The 9,721-nt window shown below is 37.1% G+C and overlaps 1 protein-coding gene across 1 annotated transcript; it reads left to right on the plus strand.

Moving 5' to 3' along the window:
• The first annotated feature begins 733 nt into the window (after positions 1–733).
• On the plus strand, positions 734–8,064 carry LOC110440472. The gene is made up of 4 exons (XM_021483577.1): positions 734–781; positions 1,120–1,263; positions 7,733–7,849; positions 8,053–8,064. The coding sequence occupies exons 1-4, from the start codon at positions 743–745 to the stop codon at positions 8,062–8,064; spliced, it is 312 nt and encodes a 103-aa protein (XP_021339252.1). The 5' UTR covers positions 734–742.
• Positions 8,065–9,721: the final 1,657 nt, after the last annotated feature.

Genomic DNA, 9,721 nt, shown 5'->3' on the forward strand with positions numbered 1-9,721 from the left:
CAGCTTGTATCCTGCCATAAATACCATCAGATTGGTACTGTTAAGAGATCAAACCAGGAAATACAAGTTTGGTCCACCCTACAAACTGATAAATGAAAAAAACATATCGATGAATTAATTCACGCATGGATAATCAAAGCTCCAAGTATTAATAGTCGGTGCGTAAAACAATTGGAACAGAGAATAACACATCAACCTACACGCATGCGCAATTGTGTATTGCAGGAAAAATAAGCGCTTCCTGCACCACGTGTCATCTATAAAACACTGGAGAATTTGAAGCTCAATAACAATCTGGACATTTTATTAATCATGGTAGTCACAGATATCAAAGTTGTGACTTAGGCCATGGTCACTGACTATCGTATGTCTTATTCTGCTTGCAAGGAATTACTTTATTGGTCAACATGATATGTAATCCAACACATTATGGAGAAGCATGTAAACCAGTAGCTTCCATTGAGGACAATCATTAAAAAAAATCAGAATAAACAACCACTTAGTTGTCTAGAAAACCATGTTGCATAATTAAGACTACTGATGACCCCGATGTCAAGGTAGGTACCAGAATGGTAATCCGTATTGTCATTTAAATTTGAGATTACTTGTAGTCAACACAATTTCCGAATTCCAGACAGTCTTGTTTCTTTTGATGTTTTTAACTTATTAACTTCCATAGAAATAGATAATACAACAGACACTGCCTATATGAAGTGGTAATAAATGATTTGGGAGTGGTGCAATGATCGAGCTAATGGCAGCACACATCGATCCCAGGCAGGTAAAATGTTAATATTGACGGATTAGCTGTCTATGTAGTGATTAAACAATGCAAACTGAACGAGAAACTTTAAATTCATCACAATCGTGTATGGTGTTCCAGACATAAATCTTTCTACGTCAACGTAAAATAATCGACTTTCTGATTTTATCTCTTGGAAACCAAACCCTTTGGCACAAGCAATGGGTGTTTACATTTCCCCGCCATTGTAATTAATAGAGAAAGCGTTACAGTAGATCGAGCAGGATGGTGCCCCGGTTATAATTGTCTTTGTTCCGTAGATATTGGACAACTATGACCCGGTTACGGTAACCAGAATATGTTTTGTTTTTTCCCAGGAACAGCAGGGCACTGATCCTGCCTTCAATGTCACAAGAACTGTCAGCTACGCGACTTCTTGGATGTCGGCTACAAAGTTATTCTGCTGTCTTCATGGCGGAAGAAAACCTGAACAAAAATGGTTATATAAGCGAATGGATAACGTGAGTGAAATATCAATCCCATTTTTAGTGTTGTAAGAAGCATATTTGACTTCGCAATTACAACAAATATCACAATATTTCCTCAGTACTGTAACAAAATGGGCTGTAAATTAGGTAATTAATGAATGATAAAGAATGGATCTATCTTATAACATGTAAGAGAGTGGGTATCAATAGAGAGAAGCTCTTTGGTCAAAAGTACATTTGAGGCAAACTCTTACGATTTGGGTAACACCGTGCAGTGACTGACAGGGGGACTTTTGAATTGTAAACAGTGCTACAGGGCTAGGGCTAGCCATGTAGTGGCGACCAGATAGGGACGAGGGTGTGAGCTTCCCAAACCAGACAGGGGTAGCTGTCATTGCCATATGGTACATCTAGTATTTTGTTGTTTTGGACGAAGAGGGGGGGGGGGGGGGGGGGGGATGATTTAGTTTAGAAGTAGGATCAAATTGCTGCACGTGCCTCGTTACTTGTTACACTAGGAGTACCTACTCATGAAAAGTTAATGTTTTACAGATTGTTAAAAGTACTTGGGGAGAATTTTATAGGGAGTCAATAGTGGAGAGACGGGATGCAAGGTCGGGAATAATATATGATCGTCTGGAGAGCGAGAGGCCAGGAAAGGCCTCGGCCGGAGGGGGCTGGGATGGCCCGGGTACAGCTATGTGTTTGATGGTGTAACTCTATATAATATGTGTGCAGGTAGATTTGCTATCGTGTTCCAGAAACTATGTTAATAAAAGTGCAGAGAGATACATATTGTACTAGATTCGCTAAAACATTTCTAACCAATGCCTTTAATTTCTTGGTTTCGCACTGTTTTTGGCATGAAACGTATGGTATGGCGAAAAGGCAGAAGTGATTATTAAATATTTAAGACTAACATGTAAGTTGAAAATTGATCTTTTCTACTTTCTTCATAGCTCTGTAGTACACAAGGGTAACGTGCTCATTAAAGTGTCAAATTATTTAACTGGGGGTAGAACATGTGGTTTTAAGGGAATCCAAACATTTCTGTTTGAACGGGTTCCTCAAGAGCTTAATTACGGTAACACATTCGGTTAAGTATTTCACGTAACCCCTTTGTAAATGTAAAAAAAAACCACCACGATTTGACCAGCTAAAGGGTTCACGGGTGTCTTTATAGCAGTGACATACATGGCAATGAATTAATCTACATACAGATACATTTCTTAATAATACATTTTCTGGGGGGCTTTTTTGTCGTTGTTTAATAATTGTAAACATCTAAATTTCATATATAAAAGATATTTATGATTCGGCACCGAGCCGTTCAGAGTCTTTATTAAGCGATGTTAAAAGATTTAATCGGGAATTTATACAGTGGAATTCCGTGTCACCCAAGGAACATTTTTGGTGCATTGTCTGTCCGTGGGAAACGATCGAACTCTCTGCAAAAAAAGCCCGGTACTTATAAGAACTTGCCCAAGCGTTGATGTGCACTGTATGAGTAGAACAACATTCTAGCTAGCGTCATAGGACGTTATACACAGTCAAAGCGGTGAGGTATCAATGCAATGTTACACAGTTTAATAGAGGACATGCCCGCTATAGATTAGCGATTTTTATGTAATAAATGTCATACATGTATTGCTCTACTGTTCACTACTAGAACGGATCCATATTGTTATACTCAATGAAAGAAAGAACAGTTAAAGTTTCATTTTGTTAGATATGTGTGTTGACTTTCAACATTTTTGATATATGTCAAAGCATTATTATAACTTACAAGGCTGGCTAGAGTAGATCAATATACATCTACGGTCTGTAATTGACATATAATGTGTGTTATCATTTAAGTTAAGGTTAAGAGTGCTATCAAGATAGAATAGTGTTTTACCATTAGAACTCTTTTACAGATGTAATCTATATAATTAATTTCAAAGTGCATTTTAAAAAATCGCAGTTCCTCGAAAAGTCAGAGGTGAAGTCAATCAAGTGTTGAGCGTGCAGCCATATCTATACGTGATCAAAACACACAAAAACAAGACTCATATACTCTATTGTCTCGATTATGCAAGTTCAATAGCTGTATGAAGACAATACAGTTATTGGAAAAATATCGAACACGATCGAACACGATAGTAACTACACAACAGTTATAAGTCTACATTGACAACATGGCTGATGGCGGAGATAGTGGACACGGATCAGAGGATGACACACACACTCTACGTAAACAAGACCTGGAGATCTTTGGGACAAGGACCCTTTGTAACACAACCTTTCCTGGCGGCATGGTAACAGTAGTATGGCACACAGAATTCAAAAGTTTTCTTTTAGCAATTTGATACATTATTAAATACAACTTAAAATTCCCTACGCCTCACTCATATAACCTATAACCACACGCATGTTTAGGTTATATTAGTAAGGCTTAGGGAAAATTGAAGGTCTTAGATTTTGGTTATAAATTTGTTACTATACAATCATTTATGTGTGCAAAGTTTCATTTTACTTACATGTTCTTTATGTAAACCATGCAAAATTCAAATAAAGTTTTGACCTTTCGGTGTGGTGATCACGAATTAATTAACATTATATAATTGTGACATAATCATAATGTTTGAGGTCCCTTGCAGATAATGACTGATGCATAATCCTATCCTAATTATAGTTACACATTTCCCTTGTTGCTGGATTTGAACATTACGTATAGGAACAACTTAAATATGATTGTTCATCCTTTTTACCGTTAGTTCTATAAATGAGTCCAAAATGGACGAATAGTTATATAACAGGCCCCCCCCCCCCCCCCCCCTTTTGACGGCGGACTGACCTTTTCCGGGCCGGCCCATAATGGACTGATCGGCCGGGAATGGGAACATATTAACATTTTAATATGCATCAAATAATGCACGGGGCTTGTATAAAAAAAATCTGGGGCTACGCCCCACACATCCCATACGGTATCCTAACAAATATTGTGGGTTTCCGTTATCTGATATTTTTACTATATTTTCTTTATTTAAACAATAACTTTGTATCTTGACCCTAAAGTTTTTTTGTTTTTTTTTCTAATTTTACCACCTCCGCAAAACCCCAAGTTACAACTTGCAACGCTCGGCGGAAATATACTAGCATAAGTTGCATAATTATATTATTGACCGCTCGATATAGATGATCTGAAAATGAATATTTTTTATTGTAACCTTCCTAACCGCCCGGGCGATATTAATCATATCATTATACAAGAACGATAAAGTTTTTTTTCGGCTGAGAATATTATGTATAATCGACTAAACATATCCATTCAATTATTTTGGTATCATATATATATTATTGGAACTGTTTTTATATCTTGTATGTACAACATAATATCTCGTTGTGGTACTTATAGCTTACCATCGTGTACGTACAAGAAAGTATCTTCACACAGCATACTATTGTGTACGTAGTAATAAGTTGTACGTACCAGAATGAGATGATATGCTGTACTTACAAGTATGATAATTTTAAATTAAATTTAAAGGTGACGCGTATGTGCCTCCTAAGTTGTACCGTTTTAACCAGATAGCTTAGCAAATGTACCACCGTTGGTAATATGCACGCCCTTACACGAGTTAATCAGCGTGGACATTTCAGATATATCATTGTCTACACTAGTGAATTAGTCAACAATTATAAAACGCGAGACTATATCAGGGATGGGTCCCCAGGTGAGGGCGTAATGGGCGTACGCCCCCCCCCCCCCCCCCCCCCTTTAAAAAAAAAATAGATTTTTTTATCGTAATCTGCTAATATTGTATTGAATATGGCAATTTATCATATTCATTAATTAAAGACATACTCTGATAAAAAAAAAATGTCAAACCATGACACTTCAACTATAAAATATACATGTTCTAAGTCAGGAACCGTTACATTAGTACATTTCACAATTATTTTATGTTTTTTAGAAAAAAAAGTTGCAAAACTTTTTTCGCCTCGCTCCGCTCGGCAACATATTTTATTCTACGCCCCCTCTTTCAAATATCCTAGAAACGCCCCTGTATATAGCTAGTGGCCTTGGATGTCGCACTGATTTGAACTTACCGTTTGTTTAGCAACTTAGTGATGCCATGAGTAACTCATTAATTAAAACAGCATCGATGTTATGGTGTTATTTGTTCTTTTGTACGACAAACGTACAATGTCTGGAGACTAGATTTATATTTTGACGGCGGGCCTCTCGTATCCCCCTTCAGCGGACGGGACGCCAAATTAAGTAATAATGAACAAGCCCCCTGTGGATTCATACATTTGTCATCACCAGGTTGCCCCTATAATAATACCATCTAACTTCTAAAACACGCTGTTGATAGAGAATTTGAACCGAAACTTTAATTTTCTTTCCAGTACACAAAAAAAGTCTTTGGGCCATACTTAAAATATGCTTTTTCTTCTTATTAATTAAACATAAAAATAATGCTCAGAACACGGGAAATCGCTTCTGAGACGTTCTAGAAAACACATTTTTTGGTGGGGAGATCCCCCAAACCCGCCTTACGGGGAGGGGGTCTGTACCCTCCCCCTCCTCGCGCTACGCGCTCGGGCTGCTGCCTTTCGCAGCGCACCGCTGACTATTGAGAAAAAATTCTCGGCCCCCCCTTTTAGGAAATCCTGGATCCGCCCCGATATAATACCGTCAAAATTTGGTATGTCTCTCTGCATCGACCCTTTAAACGTTTAAAACAGACGGACCTGAAATGATCTGAAGAAGAAAGAGTGGGTGTTTATAGCAGTAACTGCTCTGTCTTATTTGGTCTCACTGGTACTGACCATTTGGAGGCTTGCCATTTTACCTAAAACCTCCAATGACCTCCTCTAGGGACCGCAGAACCAAATGATTTTCCATAGACGATAGTGTTAACGTTTACCACTGTCCTGGTTAAATGGGGTTATCCACACTGGTTTACCTGCCCTCATTTTGAAGAACATCATCTTACACAACTGTAAACAGAATATTTTAAAATTCTGCTAATTTGAATTTTTATTATATGGGGGCGGCCATCTTGTATTGAATTCGGCACCAAAAATCGACCAAATTACACACTTAATAAACGCGCCCAGACAAAAGCAGACTTGATTTTTTTATGCATATTACATCTTTATATATTGCTCAACCCACACATAAAACTTTTGAAACTTCTGCCATCTAAATATCCAACCAGCAGGCCCCGAGGCATTCACCTTCCCATTAAATCTTCTGCCCTAAAGGGAAAAACCCACAATCTATTTTTGATTTGGTTCCGTGGTCCCTCTATGCGTTAGTCTTGCTTTTAAGTACAGGTAAGTATAGTAAACTACAGTTTGAGTGTATCACCATAAACCAAATCTAGCTCCATCATCGTAGAACAACAATCTATCGCTTAGACTTTAATCCCATCTTGTTAATCTGTTTCTCCCCTATTTTATATATGAAAGAAAGCTTTGTCCAAGGCGAATGTTCTGGTCTTTGATGTAGAGGAAGTCCAATGCTTTAAATCCTGAACTGGTCGTAGAGGCATGTGGATTGCAAATGTATTGTCTGGCCCGAGTTTGAGGTATCTCATGTGTAACTTAGGCTGGTGTCTTAAGCTCTATAGCTTGAGGAGTTCCAGATTTATCCTTGATCCAGAGTTATAGGCATCTCAGCTTGGCTTTCCTGATAAAGAGGCTTTTGAGATTACCGTGTTCAATGGCTGTTCACATTTATTTCCTGATTGGAGAAGAGACCTTTTATGACGAATCTGTTAACTTCTTACAGATCCGATTTGTAACAATAGTGTGAAAGATTGTAACCAAGATAGGTCAAATTTTTAAATCTAACAAGGAACCCAATTCTAAAAATATAATATGCATGTTGTGATTTAAAAGCTCTGATTGGAAGATAGATCAAAGTTGACGAGTCAACATATCTCGTATAGACCACTTTTAAAGAACGGAAACAAGTGTTTCAGACTTAAAGGACCCATCAACATCTGGAAGTACGCCCATTCATTTAAGCGTTAATCTGATTAGCTATTTTTTTTGTCTGGACGATTTGTTTCTGATTTGATATGAAGCTCATTTTTTATCATCTTATCAAGACTGGTAACAAAAATCTACCTAAGTCCTTTTATTTTACATGAATAATAACATCCCGTCTTACCCTACCTTCGATGTTTACATGTCCCAGGTGAATCAGTATTCAAGAGTTTGCTCCGAATATCATGGCTGCCGTGATAGATATCGACTGCTGACGAAAACACTTACAGCACAGGGTTTCCAAAGAGGCAAGCTGATTAAAACTATGGACAAGTTTATTGTCGTCACCAGGGAAATATGCTATTTCTTTGTGTTATATGAAAGTTGATCTTTTTTGCTATGCTGTTACTATCCGAGGTCTTGATTTCAGTAAGAATGATGATTTAGCGCTGTGTGTTTGTTAATGTCAGATTTGTTTAAGGATCAGAAACAAAACGATTTGTTTTATTTGTTACAGCTGTCAATGGTAATATTTATCTTGACCACTGGCGAGATACTGGACAAAGAGGAGCTGGTCATAATAATTCTTGGCACCATTATCGTCTTGGGATGTGCACTGATTGGATTTTTTGGAGTAAGATACAAGCTAAGTGTGCCTAATTATCTCCCCTTATTACGACAATATGCAAAATAATTGTTGCCGTTTCATTATAAAACGTTATTAAGACGACTTTTTGGCGTTTCACTTTGACGGCATTTTGAAATTCAAAGTAGCTGTCAAAGTCTTTTATCACGTTAATTGATTTTTCGGATTTATGTTAAGGGTTATTTTTGCAGATTCAGTTTTAGGTATAATGGCCATGGTTAAATGTGCTTCAATAAGGATTAATTTCGCGGGTTTTATGTTTCGCAGGGAAGAAATGTTTTACTCCGAAATTGAATCCCTCGAAAAAACAACTTTTAAAATATCATCATCCTTATGATTTTCTTATTATCTTAATCTTACTATTTGTACATCAAATATCAAAATCAATGTAGGCGAGTGATTGTATAAAGAATGTACAGTAACTGCATTTTTAGCTCACCTGACCCGAAGGGCCAAATGAGCTTATGCCATGGCGCCGTCCGGCGTCAACTTTTTACTTTAAACAACTTCTTCTGAATAACCAATAGGCCTGGGCCCAGGTAGCATGCGAGGATAAAGGGCTATCACGTTTGTTCAAATAAATGACCTTCGCCCATATTCAAGGTCACAGGGGTCAATTGTCTTAAAAACCTTTAAACAATTTCGTCTGTATAATCAAAAGGTCCAGGGTAATGATATTTGGTCAGAAGCATGCGAGGATAAAGGGCTACCAAGTTTGTTCAAATGAATGACCTTCGCCCATATTCAAGGTCACAGGGGTCAATTGTCTTAAAAACCTTTAAACAACATCTTCTGTATAACCAAAAGGTCCAGGGTAATGATATTTGGTCTGAAGGATGTTGGGATGAAGCACTACCAAGTTTGTTCAAATGAATGATCTTCGCCCATATTCAAGGTCACAGGAGTCAATTGTCTTAAAAACCTTTAAACAACTTCTTCTGTATAACTAAAAGGTCTAGAGTGATGATATTTGGTCAGGCGGATGTTAGAATGAAAGGTTACCTAGGTTGTTCAAATGAATGACCTTTGCCCATATTCAAGTCCACAGGGGTTAAATATGTTGAAATCTTAAAAGGTCTTCTTCTGAAATACTAAAGCGTACAGGGTGATTGTTTGTTCATGTGAATGACCTTGACACACTTTCATGGTCACATCTGATCCATAGTGCATAAAGTAAAAGTCATCTTCTCAATAAACAAAAGGTATAGGGTGGTGTTATTTAGCAAGTTCCACCTGGGATGAAGGGCAATACAGTTTATTCAACTTTATGTCCATATTTAACTTTCAAGGTTACTGGGGGCAAACGTGCTTCAATCGTTTAACAGATTCTTCGGAATGATTTTAAGTCAATACACTGATATTTTTCCTGTAGCTTTATTTTAGTCCATTTTTATTGTTACAATTGTGAGATTAATACCAGGTAAGAGATGCAGGCCCATTGGGCCTCTTGTTTTAGAATGATGTCAGTTGTATTTAATCCCTCGAATCAATCAGTACTGAAGAATTTCCTCTTCATTTTGGAGGACGCATTTACCTTTTGTGAAAGATCCAATACAAGCTTAATCGCGAGACTCATTAGCGAATTGATTTTTATAGCGAATTTATATTTAAGAGATACTTTCTTTAGATATATATCAAACTAAGATATGACTACCCCGATTATATTCTTGTTAAAGTTCATTTAAACTTGACGTCCAAATATAATGTACAGTAAAACCTCGATATCATGCCCTTTTCTTATTTGTAACATCACCATTGCCCATGTTTTAATATTGATTATTTCCTTGTTGTTATTAATATAAAACTATAACTTTCAAAACACATGTTTATTAATTGAAAGGAAAATCATTTTGAAAACTG

Source organism: Mizuhopecten yessoensis, unplaced genomic scaffold (assembly GCF_002113885.1).
Source record: "Mizuhopecten yessoensis strain PY_sf001 unplaced genomic scaffold, ASM211388v2 scaffold11183, whole genome shotgun sequence".
Taxonomy (NCBI): Eukaryota; Metazoa; Mollusca; class Bivalvia; order Pectinida; family Pectinidae; genus Mizuhopecten; species Mizuhopecten yessoensis.

Coding starts and splice junctions, on each gene's coding strand:
- LOC110440472 (XM_021483577.1), top strand. CDS start 743: ATGATCGAGCTAATGGCAGCACACATCGATCCCAGGCAG. Junction 782..1,119: donor CACACATCGATCCCAGGCAG/GTAAAATGTTAA, acceptor GTTTTTTCCCAG/GAACAGCAGGGCACTGATCC. Junction 1,264..7,732: donor TATATAAGCGAATGGATAAC/GTGAGTGAAATA, acceptor TATTTGTTACAG/CTGTCAATGGTAATATTTAT.